This window comes from Aulonocara sp. 'chitande type north' Nkhata Bay, linkage group LG13 (assembly GCF_057382095.1).
Source record: "Aulonocara sp. 'chitande type north' Nkhata Bay isolate Kocher_YH1m ecotype deep benthic linkage group LG13, A_spYH_male_GT1.1, whole genome shotgun sequence".
In the NCBI taxonomy this organism is placed as follows: domain Eukaryota; kingdom Metazoa; phylum Chordata; class Actinopteri; order Cichliformes; family Cichlidae; genus Aulonocara; species Aulonocara sp. 'chitande type north' Nkhata Bay.
In genome coordinates this window covers 9,973,682-9,991,390 of record NC_141356.1, presented here as the reverse complement: position 1 = coordinate 9,991,390, position 17,709 = coordinate 9,973,682, and the positions used below count along the sequence as shown (strand labels likewise).

Sequence of the window (17,709 nt, the reverse complement as noted above, 5' to 3'; positions counted from 1 at the left end):
TATTTACTATTCCTTTAACGTGGCTTGCTGTACTTTAAGCTCTAGCCGTCTTTTTGGTTTAGATAGAATGCGCATGAGTACAGAGCCGAAATAAATTTTTAAAAAAAGTCACTGTCCTTCCTACTGACTACACTATACTTGGTGCACATCTCTTTGAAGGAGGACCTCCGTGCTGGTGTTAGCTTTAATGTAGGAGTACATATGGTACTGATAGTACTCTCACTAAATTGTCTTTAGAGTTTCCAGCCTTATAAGACTGTTCCTTTAGAGTCTGGTGCACATAAGGTATGTAATGTAATAATAACGGATAAGTCAACAGTCTTTAAATAGATTGCCATTAATCCCAATGGGAAATTGCATTAACACACAGATTGGGTATGTTGAGCATGTCTGTATTTAACAGCAGAATTTCTTTATCAGGAACAAAATCTAATATTGTGTTTTTCCCTAAATAGCAAAGGAGCAAATCATTTATCACCCACTGTGGAATGCTGATCTGTATCTCCGTTTTGTTTTCTCTGACTGCTCTTAGTCCATGACCAGGAAGCAAGCATCTTTCTTTGCACTTTCATGACTCTTTGTTTTTGGAGGCTCTGATTTAGCCCTCTTAGCCGCTTGTCTAGCTGTACAACTGTTCTCACTGCTTTCCCTTGGTGAGTTGAGCTTGCCAATTCCCAGGACAAACTTGACAGGGATGTCTGGACATGGAGTTGGGAACCAGTGCAATGCCGCGGCCCGAGACATCAGCTGTTGCTCCAATGTTGAAACGTCCTGCGCAGCGCAGAGTTGCTCTTGGCCCTCTGCCCAGGTTCTCTCGTGCTAAGCTTACATTCATGTTTCTCTCTCACAAACAGTTTGCTGGTCCCTCCTCTGGGAATAAGTGGCCCCTTTTTGCGGCAACTGTGGCCCACAGTGGTGCAATACTCAAATCTGCAGAGCAGAGACTTTAAAAGGTTTCATTTGTACTTCCTTAAAAAGAAGATGGCCTTGCTTAATTGTTTTGAAATCCAATGCACAACAAATCAAACAATAAAAAAGCTAGTATGCCATGTTTTTAGAAATGTGGTAGATAATATTTTAACCTCTTGTTTGGAGAGACTTCTGCCATCTTGTAACATACCGCAGAACAACTGCAGAAGAAAGACCAATGCTAGAGTGCTATGCTTTCGAAACACACATACACACACAGTGCAGTTTTCACCACTTCCTGGGAAAACAATGAGAGGAAAGAAAAGTCAACAAACCAGAAGGCGCCCAGAGTGAGTAGGACAGTAAAATGGACCAGACAGGAGTGAGAGGCATTCAGACCAGGGTCAAAGGTAAGCACCCATGGAAAAGACTTCATTAACTTCAGTCATATCCTGAGGAGATCATTAAAACACCCATAGAAAACACAGCATACTTGGTCTTACCATCGGCATTTCTAGCAGCCTGTCCTGTGGTGACGAGGAAAACTTCAGTTTTTTCTCTCTGTGTTTACAGACTCTTAAGTTACTTGATTATCCAAAACTTGGATGCATCCTTGAAACCAATTTCCACAGTTTAACAAAGATTTTATGTCAAATTCAGGCTCTTGGGGGGGGGAAAGAGCTGCTTAGTCAGTCAGTTTAACTGTTTCAACTCAAAATGAACAGAATTCTACAGGCCACAGTATTATATGTTTAAATTATGCCTGCACTGCCTCAAAAACAAAAATCTGATTACTGCAGTGGTTGCAAAGGCACCGATTTCCTCCTCTAACCTAATTTCTCTCATTAACATATTCTTAGTGTGCATGTAAAACTAATGACTGCATGTTGGGAGAACTGTAATTCCCACGAAACCTCTTTACGAACAGGAGTTGAACCAGCAGGACACTCAGACACCAGTGCCTGAGAATCCTGATCTCCTGACATCTCTTCTTTGATGTAGACCCCCTCCCTCTGTCCTCAAGTGTGGGTGGAGAGTCGAGGCTTAGTGCGCGAGAGTGGGGTGGAGTTGTGAGGGATGAGAGCGCATGAGGAAGTTACCCATATGTAAGTGGGGGCTTTCCTGGACATCACTCTGTGTGTGTGTAACTGTAACTACGGCCGTAGCAGAGAACTGTGCCTTATCATCCCGCACAACTTCCACCTGAAACAATATTTGCACATGAGTGTTCAATTTAACATTTGGGTGACCCCTTCATCGCAGTTACAAAATACGCCGCAGCATGGTAGCTCAGGCCAACCCATAATGCAGCATGTGAATAAAAGTGGTGGGGAGCATTCTGAAGTGCAGAACAATTACCAAAGGGAAAAATATATTTTTCAGGAACATAATCTGATGAGAGACATGAAGTCACAATACAAAATGTCGTGTTCAATCATCATTATATCTTAAGCAGCTCGCGAGGTTACAAATTTCCCAAAGTGCAGTCAAACGGAGCATTCAGAGTGAGGAAGCAATCTGCTTAATCTGCATTTAAATAAAATAAGTGCATTTTGGGGCTTTGAGTTATGCAAAGTGTTCACTCTTTAAAACCAGGGCTGAAGTCTCATTGAAAGAAGCCTCTCCTACCTGGAATGTCTACCACTGTTTATTGATAACAGGAAGGTACAAAGTGAGTGAGTGAAAAAACAAAACTGTTTTCCTCTGACTAGGTCTGAATCTTATTATAATCTGTTGTAAATAGTTAAATGATGTAACACTACATGAACTGGAAATGGTCAGCGTGCACTATCCACTGTATTTGCTTTTGTTAAAGCCATTGTCGGCAGGCTTTTCTGATAACCTGTGTTGGAGGTAGTGTATTACAAGGTAATGCATTGCTGCAACTCCACTTGTGCAACAAGGGGAAACGTTTAAGAGCGGCCTATGACTTGTGGGTAGTAGATATACACATTACTTGGAATTTGTTGCGTAAAAATGCAAGCGTCTTACGCTAAAGTTCAAAGATCTAGTCATAATCTAGAAATTTGTCATGATATGCTGTTTTATGTAAATGTTAAAGTTATACTGCTGCAATTTAAGTGATTGTGGATTAACTAGAAACTGTTACTTTATGTACAATTTGAAAGTGTAATGCAATATTGTTTTCAATTATGACCTCACCAGTGTTGACAAAACACAGTGCATTAGGCAAACTACTATAACAACACCTGTCCATGGAAAAAACAACAACAAAAAAAACAAAACTCAAAAGCACGTGACATAAGCCCATTTCTTCCAAAGTGAAAGGGCACGAAACCGCTGTTCTCTGACATGTTTTAGTAATGCCTGCAACAAGGCATTCTGGTCAGGCTGAACACTTAGCATGAGTTCAACAGAGTGTGTGTGTGTGTGTGTTCCGTCTCCCACACCAGATTGTGGTAAAAGGGAACAGTCACATGAATGTGATCCATGCTCAGGCTAAGACTCAGGCCCTAATTATATGGGAAAAGAGTGTGGTGTGACTATGGTGGGGATTGCGGTTGTGTCCTAAGAGACTACAGCTGACCCTGTGGAGAAAGTGAAGCAGGGAAAGTGGGAAAACATAAAAAGACAGCATTAGGAGAGCAGAGAAGTGCAGACATGGAAGGCAGAGAAGAGGCGGTAATAAATATAAATGCATAAAATGTAAGGGGGAAAAAAGAAAGACAAATAAGAGAAGTGTGCGTGTTTGTGAGAAATAATAGGTAGTGGGGTTAACAATGGAGTCGGACTGTCCTATGTGTTGCTGCTGAGTAAGGCTAGAGGCTTAGAGAAAGGATTTAAAGAGCCACAGCAACACCACAAAGCACCATGGGGAAGGGGCTTGCCTGGCAGGGGCCAAGGGAGGGAGAGCAAGCAGAGAGAGAGGTGGGCTGGATGGAGTGGCTACTCTGATCAGGATCCATTTCCAGCCTAGGCCTTGGAATTCCTTTGTTCCTGTCACAGGTCTCCGTTTCCCTCTTGCCTTAATCCCAGCCTGCCTCACGCCCAGTAACATAGAGCAGGGCAGGTAACTAAACCACACAGGCATGCTTCCCTATTTACAGACGAGTTCCCACATAATAGTTGCTAATATAAATAATAATAGCTGACGTTACATTACAAACCAACAAAGTGTGTTAAATCAGACCGTCACCACTTAATGACATTTGATAAAAAGTCTGCCTCAAAAGAAGCATCACAGTACTAAGCAGAAAGGTTTGCATCCAGGCCGAACACTCTTCAAAATGATCCCAAGCAACGCGTGCACTGCTTTGTATATCTGCACAGAAAATGTCATATGCTACTACAATCCTATCCTAATTAGAAACTCACTGTTGGGCTGTAGATCTTGAAATGCATGGTTAAGTCAAACAACAGTTAAATCAGAGCTGAGTAAAAGTGAGCCATCTCCCTTCTTGTCCCTGAACATCCTCCGCAGTCTTTATTGGAAGGGAGATGGTCATTCGTAAACACATTCTCCAGCAGTAAAGCTATCCAGCAACACTTGTGCTTTTCCTGCATTGGCCGTGTCCAGGCTGCCTTAAGCCCCCTTCATAGGCCTGCCAAAAGGAGTCAGTGGTACACTGTGCAGCACTCGCAAAGCCCTCTCCCACGGCTATTAGTGACCATTCATCTGGGGAGCCTGGGAAAATGCCTCTCCAGCCTGCCGTGGCCATGGGGAAACAGGCTGGCAGGTGTTCCCTCCCTCTAAGCCCTGGCACCTGTGCAGGGAGAGGAAGAAGGAACCAGCTCATGGGTTCAAACTGACTCTAGGTACCATTTTGCCACAGTGCCTCTAAGTCCTCCGACTGGTAGCAGGACTCCAAATGCCAGGTTAAACCACACCTGAGCTCTGCCTCACATAGGCAGATCAGTGTGCCTATTTCAATACCAATGGTAGACAAAAGACATCTGGCAATGTACTTTGGGAAGTTGAAATGGCACGTTAACTAAACCCATGTAAAATGGGACTTCTCAGTTTACACTATACCCATAGACACATACATATTGCTATTATGGTCTACAAAATCAATATTCTCTTGAGTGGAAACAATATGAGGCAAGAAAGTGCAGGATCATATTTAATCCGGTAAAGGAAAAGGAAATACAGTAGGTGGTGTATGGCAATCTTTTAGACAGTCTGTATGTTTTTCCAAGTCTGTATGTTTTTAGACAGCATGATGATCAAGGTATTAGCATCTGTCATGAATTTTCATGAATGTTATTGTGGATAGTCTTTGTTGTAGCTTCTTTACTCGAATAACATTTTGAATGACAAAAATGTCATTGAGAACACAGAGAACATATTATGCACTCATTTTCATTACTCAAATAACATCTTGCATGACAAAAATGTCATTCAAAACACAGAACATATTATGCACCGATTTTCATTTTGTAATTACTATGAGAAATGTGGGTGTGTTGAACACGGTCTACCAGTGAGAATGCATGAGGCCTTACTCATGCTCCCCTTCCCTGGACTTTTAAAGTCTACCATGTCCATTCTGCAAGTCCAGAGCCAAAATGCTTGGTGGGAAAAGTTCCCTCTGTTCATCTCTCTAAAAACATAAATAAATCACATCACTGTGAGCTAATCACGAAGTCTCAAGTAGCCTGTATAAAAAAAACGAGAGGGGTGGGGGGCCGACAGTTGGAATTGGCTTCTGCAGCTGAGATTTGTAGAAATGGCTTAGATTTATGTTGACAGAAGACATGAGATAAGCCGCTCTCTGACTTGTTCACTGGGTGCTATACACACACATATGCATTCAGCACAGCGTACATACATAAATACCATAACTCACAGAAAGAAGTCCGATACAGACACTTGTGCTGAGGAGTCTTGGAATGCTAAAAGCTGTTGATGGCTCATTTGAAGTGCCAACAGCTGAGACTGTTACGCCGTTCTTACTGCTGTCTGTTGGCGGAAGTCCCTGTGATTTTACACTGGCACCAGCTCAAACGCCGCCTCACACAAGACCCACAAGCCCCCTCCCGCACCATCCCACACATAGCGCAACGGTCCATCTGCCTATTCTTGGCGTAGACATCAGTACTATCCTGCCTGACACCTTTCTCTATATGCAACTACATGCACGTGCACATGTTTCATCGCATGTGGCTCACCCCTTGATATCCAGGACCATCCTGCCATCAAACATAAAACAAACAGATGCAAACAGGTCCTCTGCTAAAACAAAGAACAATCTCTCCAACAGTCTGAAAGATTAATATCTACCTCCACTGCTGAATGGATACCATCAATACTTAATACCCTCCTGTGGTTTGCTGGGTTTCCCTCCCTAAGCCTATAGTCTGTCCTCCCCTTTTTTATGGCTCCTGCTTGCATGCTCACTTCTCACAGTCACAGCCTCAGTCTTTACTGCTCAGCCACCTCCCTCACTTGGGACAATGAAAAGCCCAAGAATGTCATTACACTCACTTAAGACCTTTAATAGGACTAGAGAACATGAACTGTGTAGGCCTGTTTGAGGCACTATACCTTTTCATGTTGTAAGAGGGGAAAATTCTCTGATATGCTATGGAGTCATGTTCCACTGGTTACATTCTTTGTGGTGAAGCTGCAAGGAGCTTAATCATTTTTACATGCATATTTCACTGCTGAAATACTGATAGTCCCCTTGTTCACACTCTAAACTGTGCACAACCATTTGGGGTGTGTGTGTGTGTGCGCGCGCGCACGTGGAGCCTTAGTCTACGATCACCATCATTAGACATGTCTGTCTCTCGTCAGTCTGTCATGGGAAATATGAGTCAGGCTTTTCAGTAACCTTACACTGTCAGCCTGTTCACACCTAACCCAGGGGGAGGATATGTGTCTCAAACACACTGTACAACTTCTGATTCACACTCTCTCTGATGCATATGAGCACCTGTGTGCACGCACTGTCGTACTATATCGGGACTATATGGACAGAAAGTTGAAAAATGAGTACATATACACAACGTGTGAAAACTACGAAAAGGTGGTAGGACTAAGTGTGCGTGTGGGTGTGTGTGTGGGAGGTAGCGTGAGAGGCAGAGCTACAGCCGCAGGAGAAACTTTATGGGGCCGACTGCCCTGTAATCCCACTCTAACAGTCAGGCTTGCCCCGCTGAGAGAGCCCAGTTTAACTGCCCTTAACTGCTACCTGTGACAAAACCTGTCTGTCTTACACCACACAGCTGGAGGTTCCTCTGATGCTTTATAGGTTTATAGTGCTTCAAAGGCATGCATGTGGATGGCTGGGGGAATGTATCTTTTCTGCATAAACAGGGACAAACCGAATCGACTTATGTAAATTTGTGCATAATTTATTGATATTTACTGTACATACTTTTTTGTGTCACAGCAGCTGGTTTTTGATGTTATCGTTTAACTACAGGCGCAGATAAACTCAGACTACCCAGTGGCGCATTAAACAGAATGATAATAAACGTTAGAAGTTTTAATGAACATGCGTCTTGCGCATACAAATGCACCTGAGACCTGCCAAGTCAAACACCACAACACAATATAAAAACTCCTATCAGCTCTTGCCTTTACAGGTCACACCCTGGGCGTAGGGAGCCACCATGTCCCAACTAGTTCTGTTGTCTTTTCACCCACTCAACAAGGTAGCCGTGAAATGTTTTCCTGTAACTTTGTTTTGTAACCCAATTTGCATTGTGCGTACAGACTTCAACAGTCTGCTTTGTGTGTGTAAGTATGGTACTGCGTTCACAGCCAAAGTAAACCATTTTACTTATCCAAGAATTAACGACAGACACGCCTAGGAGAAGGAAAGGGAAGACGTAGATGACGCCATTAGAATGAGCAACAATGATTTCAAAACAGAATAAATACAACTGGCACATGACAATTAAAACCAGTGCTGGAGGAAAACAACTGAAAAACACAGTGTTGTGCTAAATAATGGATTTTAAAGCACTAAATTATATAAACTGATAAACACTGGAATATTTGCCGCTAGAGAAAACAATCCAGTATAACGAGGGTCGGGATAATGGGGTTTTACCTTCCACAGAAAAGGCTGAAGCTGATGCCAGCTCCTTCTTCTGTTTGGGCTGTCTTCTATTGCGGAGGAACTCGGTATACTGCTTAACCCTCTGGTCCACAGAATCTTGAACCAGGGTTGTAACCTCCTAAAAACACATATTTAATGTATGTAAAGTAAACATATGTTGAATTGGTAAGAGAACACAAAATTTGATTTGGCGTAACAAGTAAAGTTTAAAGTTCAGATGAGGCAAAGATGATTACTGAAATTCCACATGTGGCTGAGAGGGAGATGGGAACAGTTCTCCAACAATGAAAATAGACGAGGCTCAGAGTCATTTTAGATTCTACGCTGCTTCTGCCTTTTGAAAAGGTCTCCAGCAGGAAAGACGCCATGTATTCCCTTTCACACTTAATAACAGCCACGCCCATCTCCCCGTGTCTGTACCTCGATGTGGCTCGTAGTGAACCAGCTAGTGTCCTCTTGGCCGCCCAGGGATAGAACGTGGAGATCCACCAGCACAGCATAGTTCCCACACTGTAACACAAAGAGGAAGGATAGCCACAGGTTGCTGAGGGGCATTGAGCTCACAGGCAACAAAGGGAATCAAAGTGCGGGTGATTGACAGCGAGACAAACCACAATGACCCCCTGTGTCCTCAAACATCACCCCAGGCCTCTCACAGCAGTCCGCTCCCTCCTTTTTCTCTGTCTAGCCATCTCCCTACCAATCTCTTTACAAAAAGTATGGCCCCGTTTGTCTCCTCATATTTCCCCTCACTCAGCGTAAATTATATCTGCAATACAGTGCCTGAGGACACAGTAAGCTACAGGAAAATCTAAAGATGTACCATAAAAATGAGGATTATTATCCCAGTTTGTATCAGAGAGGTAATAAAACCTTGTTTTTGTGTGTGTGTTGCAGAAAGAAAGGAAAAGAGCAGCAGGGTGGATTCCTGAATCACTATGTCCTTGTGACAATAAGCAATAAGGAACAAAAGTGCCGCTGCTGTTTAAGTTGCTGTTACATCTTTCTCAAGCTAGCCTGATTATGGTTTACACATGAGTGCAAAAGCTGCCCTCTGCAGAGAGCAAATGGATGTGAGTCTCGTGTGAACTTAGCCTCTCCATGGTCAAGGAAGTAATGGATGGACTGAGACCACCCACAACATGACACAGTGGAGCAGCGAGTACTAAAACCCAGAGTGATAATGCGGCAAAAAGCATTCATGAGAATGACGGTGCAAAAACACTAAGGTCACGAAAAGCCAAAACCAGACACTGACCTGAGGATCACATTGTGGAACTTGAAGAGTGTGTAACAAGAGGAGAAGGATCACTGGATCATTCAGTAACAGGGGAAACTGGTGCACACTGAAAGCTTTGTTTTTAAGCAGGCACATCCTCTGGGCTAGTGTTAAAGCATAGTATTATAGACAAGATGACTAAACTCTACAATCCAGCATGCTCTCAGCATGACGTGAGAGACCTCATCCCACAGGGGTATAACCGTCTACTAATGTTCTAACTCTGGACACAAATGTACACTTCCCACCTCCAAACTTTTTCCAGTTGTCGCTTTCTTTTGTTAGTTAAGATTAGCTTAGCTTGCTCATTAAAGTACTGCATTGTTTCTCAACTGGTAAAAGTAAAGCTTGGCTGTGAACCTTTCATCAAATGTTATTAAAGGCTACATGTGAGCAAATCAGCCTGCCAAATACTCTGCATTATTTTCCCCTTGAGAGCATTATCCTCTCTCGTTCTTTCTGTATTATAATAACTGAAGTGAATCTGCTTTCTTATTTCCACAGCTAAACGAGTGCAGAGGGTGCCCCCACATGACTGATAAGTGAATCTTTCTAGTTGGTTTTAATCTCAGACATGTCTTGTAGTATTGAGTATGTGCAGCCCTACAGCATTAATGCATGCCAATTCATGTTAAAATGCAAGTCTAAATGTTAAAATACATTTACAAATGGAAAACTGTTTAAAAAAATAAAAACAGAGTGTGCAAAAAATACTGAAAGGTTCTTATACAATAGCATGCATGCACAAAGAAATGAACCCCATGGACCAGAACGGAGCCCCATTTAATGCCCGCTCCTCATGTTTAAATTGTGTGCATGTTGCCTGTCAGTATCAGCTCGTCCCTAAAGATCAGCATTCTCTTCATCTTTTGACCTTTGTCTCACAGTTGCGCACCAATGACTGGTGGCCTCCTACAAATACCCATGTGTGGGAAAACCTAGCAACAGAGGGTCAGACCCTGTCAATCAAAACACAGAGACCAGCTAGTGGAGATGACACATGCAGACTGGATTTTTTGGTATACTGGTTCCCGACTTCTAAGACTTAACTCTTTTCACTGCATACAAGTTACCAGATTATCCAGTCTAACCACCCTTTGATCCTTATGATCTTTAGTTTTTACTGACAATGTGCAAGACAAATGTTCAGTTGACACTTATCAACATTTTTGTGGCTACTGGACTTGTGCACTTTTTCTGTTTTCTCAAAATCTTACAATCATTGAATTAGATGGCTCAAAATCACACAATCTCATGTGTGCTGGCAGAGACTGAACCTGACCAGCGGTTATCTGCCTGCTCAGCTGTGTTGACATCAGAAAGGACAAAATATCATGCAAACTTTTTTGCAATCACAAAAAAGTGTGATGTCACATTAATTTGCTAAAAATATGCAATCAGTATAGGGTTCAGAGGGAGATCGTTATAGAAAAGCACAGCATTGTAAATCCCCTGACGTGGTTTATGTGCTTCTGAGTGAGTGTCCTTTGGGCTGCAAGCCAGACAAGTATCAAGCTTTAGACTAACTTCTTTTTATCACATTAGAACAGCAGACAAGGCTCGACTGGGAATTGGAAGTTAATGATAAACACTGGTCTGCCCTTATACAAAAACAGCATGTGATTCTGCCAGATTCTCGGAAACGGGGGATTTTGTCAGGAATGCAAACTAATGCAATCACCCTAATGAGAAACCAATTAATTTGCCCAGCAAAAGTGCCAGTTTGGTAAAGAGACAAATTACCTGCAAAAGTATTGATATCTTGGCCAACGCTGTGCTGCTTGGGCACTACAGCTACTAGAGCTTTTTACAAGGGACATTTATGTTGAATATCGCAGACAAGACAAAATAGCAGCAGAATTTGGCATTTAATTTAATTTTGCACAAAGGCGCTGAGTACAATCACATCATGTGGCCTAAATTTGTCAACTCCCAGCACAAAGAGTGACCAGTGCATCTCTTGGCTGAACTATGCCACGAACCATAACCTTCGTGTATGTTTATTTATTGGTCTTTTTAAAGTGAGATCTTCGCAAGGAGTAGTATACTTTTTAGATGCAGCGATGAAACCACAAGTTTTCTCTCTCTCTCTCTCTCTTTTGTTTTTTAGAAAACACAGTAAAAAGGCAACAGAAATTTTTGCATCACCCCATCAGTAAAAACTCCATATTTTATTCTTTCTGTGACAGTTTCTACCATGTCATACTCAGGACCCTAAGGGTTTCATTAAATGTGACATATTCACTGAGAAACTGAAGAGCTTTACGTTGTGACACATTTAAGGAAATACTCAGAGCTTCTGCCACTGTTGTTGGAAAGGAACAGTTTGATAAAGGGCCAAGTTCAAGAGGAAGTTACTCTTTTCATACATACTAAAGTGGGCCAGCACCGCTTTGTTCTCTGCTTTGCTCGGGCTTTAGAGTTATGAACAGAGGCTGAAGGCTGAACGAGAGGCGGCAAGAAGCGCTACTTAATCCCAAATCCTTTATTGTGCCATCTTTTGTGGTCTGCTGTCACATATTGAATAGATAGGACCGAGTCTTCCTGCAGGCTAAGGCTCAGCTTCTCTATCCCAAGTCTCCCTGCTTCTGAACCGATAACTTGCGTGGGGGAAAAAAAAAGGTTAACCAAGAGAAATAAAATCCAAAAAAGCAGACACTAAACCTGCCCACAGCCCACAGCACAACACAAGAAAGGTCCTCTCTATTTTCTGCCTGTAAATAAACACATCCCGATGACTCTTTTACTTTCTCTCGTTTGCAGAGCTCTGGTCTATGTCACACTCAGTTCCCAAAACACTCTTTACCTTCCCTTATCTCTCTCCCAGACCCAGCTCTCCAAACCTCCTGCCTGCGCTGCTCAAACTTGGGCACGGAGCCCAGCTTCACCCGCCTCCCCACCTCGCTGCCCTTTGCCATTGCTATCGCAGTGTAAGAACCAGACCTTCTCAGACTGCACTTAGCTCAGAGGCTAACACTAACCAGCCGCAGATGTTTACATTGGGAGAGAAGGGGCAGCAGATGCGGTCTCACTCAATAAAACTTGCATCTATCCCAACTCTCCCTTTGTCTCTCTCTCTCTTTTTCTGACTCTTTCTGCAAGTCTGCAAAGCACCCTGGGGAACTCTTTAGATATGTGGGTGTGACAACTTTGGCTTTATTTTTCTCATTCCCAGCTCTCTTTCTTTGTGCTGTGAGTCACCTGGGTTTCCCCTTGTAAAAAAAAGCAAAAAACACACAAAAAAACTGTTTTCCAGTTTTTCAAACCACTGGCTACTTAACATTAACATTTGAAACTTGATTATTCCCAAATGCAAATGTTATTTACAAACAGTGCACCAAAGTGTTTTGTATGCAAGCCTCCCTTCACTCTGGATGAATGTTAGCACACCTGAGTTTCCTTTATTTGATGATAAAAAGAGACACAACCCAGGAGAGGAATTCCAGCAGCAAGAACAGACAAGAATATCTCCAGGTAACACTCGGCAAACAAAGTGTAGGCAGACACATCCCTGAGAAATTGGTAGATAGACAGAAATAGCAAGCTGAGAAGCATTTTGCCTCATTAGGAGATGTGATTTCTGTACTGCAATGTAGGCCAGTTTTGAGATGAAAGCGTTTTTTTCCTCTTTTTTTTTATCCTTGTCACTTTCTCTTTTTGAAAATGGAAAGTGTCAAAAATGTTTCCAAGAAGAAAATGCAATAATTTTTGTTCAGAGCCGCGATGTGTGGTCTGTTATGAGCTCATCTCCAGACCAACAATAACACTAAACATCACATAAACCTCTGACATTAAACTGCTCTGTGATAACTCAGATCTTTTATTCCTTAAAAAAACACTTTGGTCTGTCTCAACTTACTACATTAGATGGGTAAAAAGTTGGTGGTGTATGCTCTTAATAGAAGGCAGATTGCAGGGCTCTGTAGCAATAATGTCCTGGCAGACACAGCATGCACTTGAGTGGATCAGCCTTTTAGCCCACAGGGCCTTTTCGGGAGGTCTGAGAAGTGGCAGGTCACTATATGGTCTAAGCCTATTTAAGAAGGAGCATACCAACACCTCCTGCAGTTCCACAGACCACGGAGGAAGCTGCTTTGAAAACATCCCAGTAGAAAGGACCATAAAACACCCCGAACAACCTACTGAACATGGCCCAATGAATCCAAGAACATAAAAATCATAATTTCTCAGATAAACCTTATTCTCTGTGCAAGATGGCAAACACAATCAGCAACATCTGTGAAAACAGAAACCAGGAGATTTTTTTCTCTTTATTATTCTAAGAAGTTAATTCAGTCATTAAGAAAACATGGTGGCAGTGCTGTATGTCTTGTAAAAGAGAAGCCATAGGCAGAGCCTTGAATGCTATTGTTTGGTCTGATCCCTTCTAACATACTTGTTGCGGTTAGCTGGTTAAGCATGGTAGAGGCTGTGTGGATTTTCTCAGGCAGACTAACACAACAGTATCATTATGTGCCCAGTGGGAAGGAACCTTCCGTGAACCTCCAGGGTTTTTACTCTCCCACATCCAACCGAGGGGGGTGGTGGGGTAGCCTGTATGCAGGCATGCATATGAAACAAATAAAAGGGAATGAACGCAATATCTGGTCAGCTAGGCACACATGGCATTACGGAGGATGTGAGAGATCAGCGAAAATGTCTGCAGCCCCTCATCCAAAACTCTCAATAAATGAAACATCAACAAAAGAGAGACCAACGGCTTTCCCTGCACTTAACAAAAACATCTGATGTGCATTATTTCTGTCAGAGCAACAGACTGAGGATGAACAGCTCGGATTTTTCATAGAATGAGTTTCCTCTTCGCCGTATGGTTGTGCCCATTAACAAAAGGCTCTTGGGAAGGCATGAGATTCCCAAAAGGTGACCAGAAACTCCAACTTTTTCTAAAGAATGAACCACAACATGGTAACATGGTGTAACAGCAGCTGAAACATGCATCTGTAGTGCCCTCTTGTGGACAAATACAGTGCTACTTAGACGGGAAAAAAGAAAGAAAATCTTACATCAGAATTGGAATACAGCAAATGCTAGAAAAACAACCACATGCTGTATTGCTGGGTTGCATATTTTCCAGGGCTGCACGAGAGCTTTTCAAAGGTTTAGCACAGACCATAAAAACTCATGTCACTTGCTGGAAGTAGTTTGTGTAGCTGTTCTACTATTTGGACGTAGCACAAACACAGAGAGCTGTTTATCATGACGGCTAAAAACGTTTGAAAAGAAAGCATATTCATCTCGTCGCTTGGTACCTTGTGTGCATCTTACGTCAGAAAAATGCATTTTGTGGTGAGTGAAAAACACAAAACAGCTTCTTAGAAGCAAAATATTTCCCAAATACATATGGCAAGTACTTGTTGACAAGACGCTGAAATAAGCTATAAACAGCTTTATAGCCCTGAGCAAAGTTTACTGGGAAAGCTCTCAGCAAATGTACTTCAATTAGAGTTACAGACCCAATTCCAAAATATCTGGGACACTGTATAAAATGTTAATAAAAGCAGAATTCAATGATCTGCAATCTTATAATTCCCCATTTTATTTACAAGAGAACATGGAAAACATACCAAATGTTTAAACTTGAGAAAATTGTAGTACTATTTCAAGAAAAAAACAAAGTCATTTTGAATTTGATGGCAGCAACATGTTTACTACTGCGTAGCATGTCCTCTTCTTTCAATAACGTAAATATCTGTAAACTGAGGAGGTCAGATGCTGAGCTTTTAGGAGAGGAACATTATCCCATTCTTATCTGATACAGGATTCTAGTTGCTCAAAAGTCTTGCGTCTTCCTTTTTCTATTTTTCATTCTGTCAAATCTTTCTAACTGGTGAAAGGTTTGGAATACAGCCAGACCAGTTCAGCATTGAGACTCTTCTACTGTGAAGCCATGCTGTTGTAATAGATCCAGTACATGCTTTAGCATTGTATTGCTGAAATATGCAAGGCCTTCCCTGAAAAAATCATCATCTGGATGAGAGTGTATTCCAGATGTGTTAGCTGGCAAGCCCACAGACATTAATGCACCATCAGAGATGCAGGCTTTTAAAATGAGTGTTGATAAGAATTTCAAACTCTGTCTTTACCATACTATGTAAAGCACCTTGAGGTACAACTGCTGTTGCGCAGCTGAACATGGGAGCGCAATGTTCTTTAATTTAACAAATATATATTATCGCCTTCTTATTTCAGCTGATCTCTTTACGCGCTCCCACAACTAACCATCTGCCTACATCTCACCATATCCTTAGCATCTTTCTCTTTCACACCAACCATCTTCATGTCTTCCTTCACATTCATTCATCTTCTCTGTATATCTATTTTCATCCTGCCTGGGGGCTCCATAGCAAACATCATTTCCTCAACATATCCACTATCCATCATCTGCACACATGCACAGACTTGGCCCTCTGTGTCTCCAAACTACTCATCTCGAATTCTGTCCATCCTGATTACTACCAATGTGAACTTCCTCAATTCTGCTACCTCCAGCTCCTCCTCCTGTCTTTTTGTCAATGCCATCTCCAAACCATACATCATAGCAGGTCTTACTACCATCTTGTAAACTTTCCATTTCAGTCTTGCTGCTATCCCTTTCCCACAAATCACCTCTGACCTGCTCCACTCTACCTGCACTCTCTTCTTCACCTCTCTTCTGCATTGTGCATTGCTTTGGATGGTTGTTCCCAGATATTTAAACTCATGTGCCTTCAGTACCTCTACTCCTTGCATCTTCACCCATCTCCCTCTTATTCACACACATGTATTCTTTCTTGGTTCTAATGAGTTTCATTCCTCTACTCTCCTGAACACACCTCCATCTCCCCAGGCTCCACCTGCTCCCTACTCTTACTAAAGATCACAGTCATCTGTGAAAATGACAGTTCACTGAGACTCCTGCCAGATCTCATTTCAGCTGTCCATCACAACAGCAAAAAGGATGGGCTCACGCAGAGCCTATCTGTCACTCATACTGCACACCTCACTATCATCTTGGTGTCCTCATATATGTTCTATACTACCCTCAAATACTTCTCTGCCACTTCTAACTTCCTCGTGCAATAACACAGTTCCTTCCTTGGCATCCTATCACATGCTTCCATCTCATATAGATATCTCTATGCCGCCAAAGGCAAGTCATTTGAACCAACTGCTTTTCCACTCTTCATCCTCTTGTAGCTTTTTCTTCAATGCAGTAATGCACCTGTAAGTTGGCAAACCAATTTACAGGTGCATTACTGCCACCTAGTGGACTGGAATGTGGACAGGAGACTAGCATCAATCATCTAATTCAAGATATTTAAATAGAAAATTGTTTAATTTCAGTAACAAATTCCTCAGTGTAAAACTGTAATTTCTGTCCTTCAACAAAGCCACTGATTCTCTTCTTTTTCACTCAAACTTAATGCAAAGGATTGGCACGTGTTCAACAGGTTTTGGTGGATTACATAAATGCAGAGACCTGTTCGGTGTTTGCCTGTTCTAGTGTATGGTTTAGCCTATATGTCCTATTGTCAACAAAATAATCAACATTTATTCCTTTGGGATCCTACCCTGCATTCTCTTCAAGCCTACATTGTTGTGTAGATTTCTTCCTGTGTCTGCAGTATCCCAGTAATTAAAACAGTACTGCTCATACTGCTACAAATATTCCGCAAATGAGTCTTACGATAATTTTAACTTCTTCACAGCCGCCCTCACTTCCTCTTTACTAATCATCTGTACTTCCTGATCTGTACTGTCCTCCATCCACACACCCTTCTCTACCTCGTTTTATTCATTCATCATCAACAAATATAATATACAGTATGTTAATTCAACGCAGCACCGCACGAATTCGTGTACTGGGTATATCGTTTCACTTACCTTAATGACAAGTTTGATAGGAGCCATTCTCATGAATTCAGTTAGCTTCACTAGAGTAAGTGCACGGTGGGCAGCTATTACCTGTATTTTTTGAAGACAACAGAGACAGATTTCTTTATTTGTTACGCTCGTACGACAAACGGCCACCGTCAACAATTACAAAAACATAACAAGTGTTATAATAAAGTAAAATAATAACATATAAGTTCGTTAGACATAAAACATATAAGTATATTAAAGTTAACCAGAACTTCATACCGCCAACAGTTTTGAATGATTCTTCAACAGCCGGGCGACCGGAGATGACGTCACCCTCAATTTGTAGTCCAATAACTGAGCGCATTGTGCGTGGGACGTTTCACTGTATTCCTTTTGCATAAAAAAATAATAATAGAGATAGACAACTACTCTTCTACATAAAGACTCGTAAATTCGCTTTTAGTTGGTTTATTCCTTATGAAAAGCCGGTACTAGAGGCAAGCGACGGTTTCTCGAGTAGGACCGCAGCTTGGCCAAGCGCTGTGTTGCTACCATGGAAACGAGTTGTGTCTGTACAACGCCTTTGTCAATCTCTCAAACTACACACTGTCAAATTACATCTAA

General features: G+C 42.0%; 1 protein-coding gene across 3 annotated transcripts in view; it reads right to left on the bottom strand.

Annotated features, from left to right (window-relative positions):
• The window catches only part of slx4ip (SLX4 interacting protein), a 34,180-nt gene that overhangs the window by 15,533 nt on the left and 938 nt on the right, over window positions 1-17,709 (bottom strand). Inside the window, exons 2-5 of one of the 3 annotated variants that reach the window (XM_086258646.1) lie at window positions 17,365-17,475; window positions 17,107-17,187; window positions 8,364-8,453; window positions 7,935-8,061 (exon numbers count right to left, since the gene is read on the bottom strand). In XM_086258646.1, coding sequence (XP_086114772.1) covers window positions 7,935-8,061; window positions 8,364-8,453; window positions 17,107-17,139 — 250 coding nt within the window. In that variant the 5' untranslated portion in view covers window positions 17,140-17,187; window positions 17,365-17,475. Of the gene's footprint in view, window positions 1-7,934; window positions 8,062-8,363; window positions 8,454-17,106; window positions 17,188-17,364; window positions 17,654-17,709 lie in introns of those variants that run through there. The other 2 variants (XM_086258645.1, XM_086258648.1) reach the window with 2 other exon arrangements.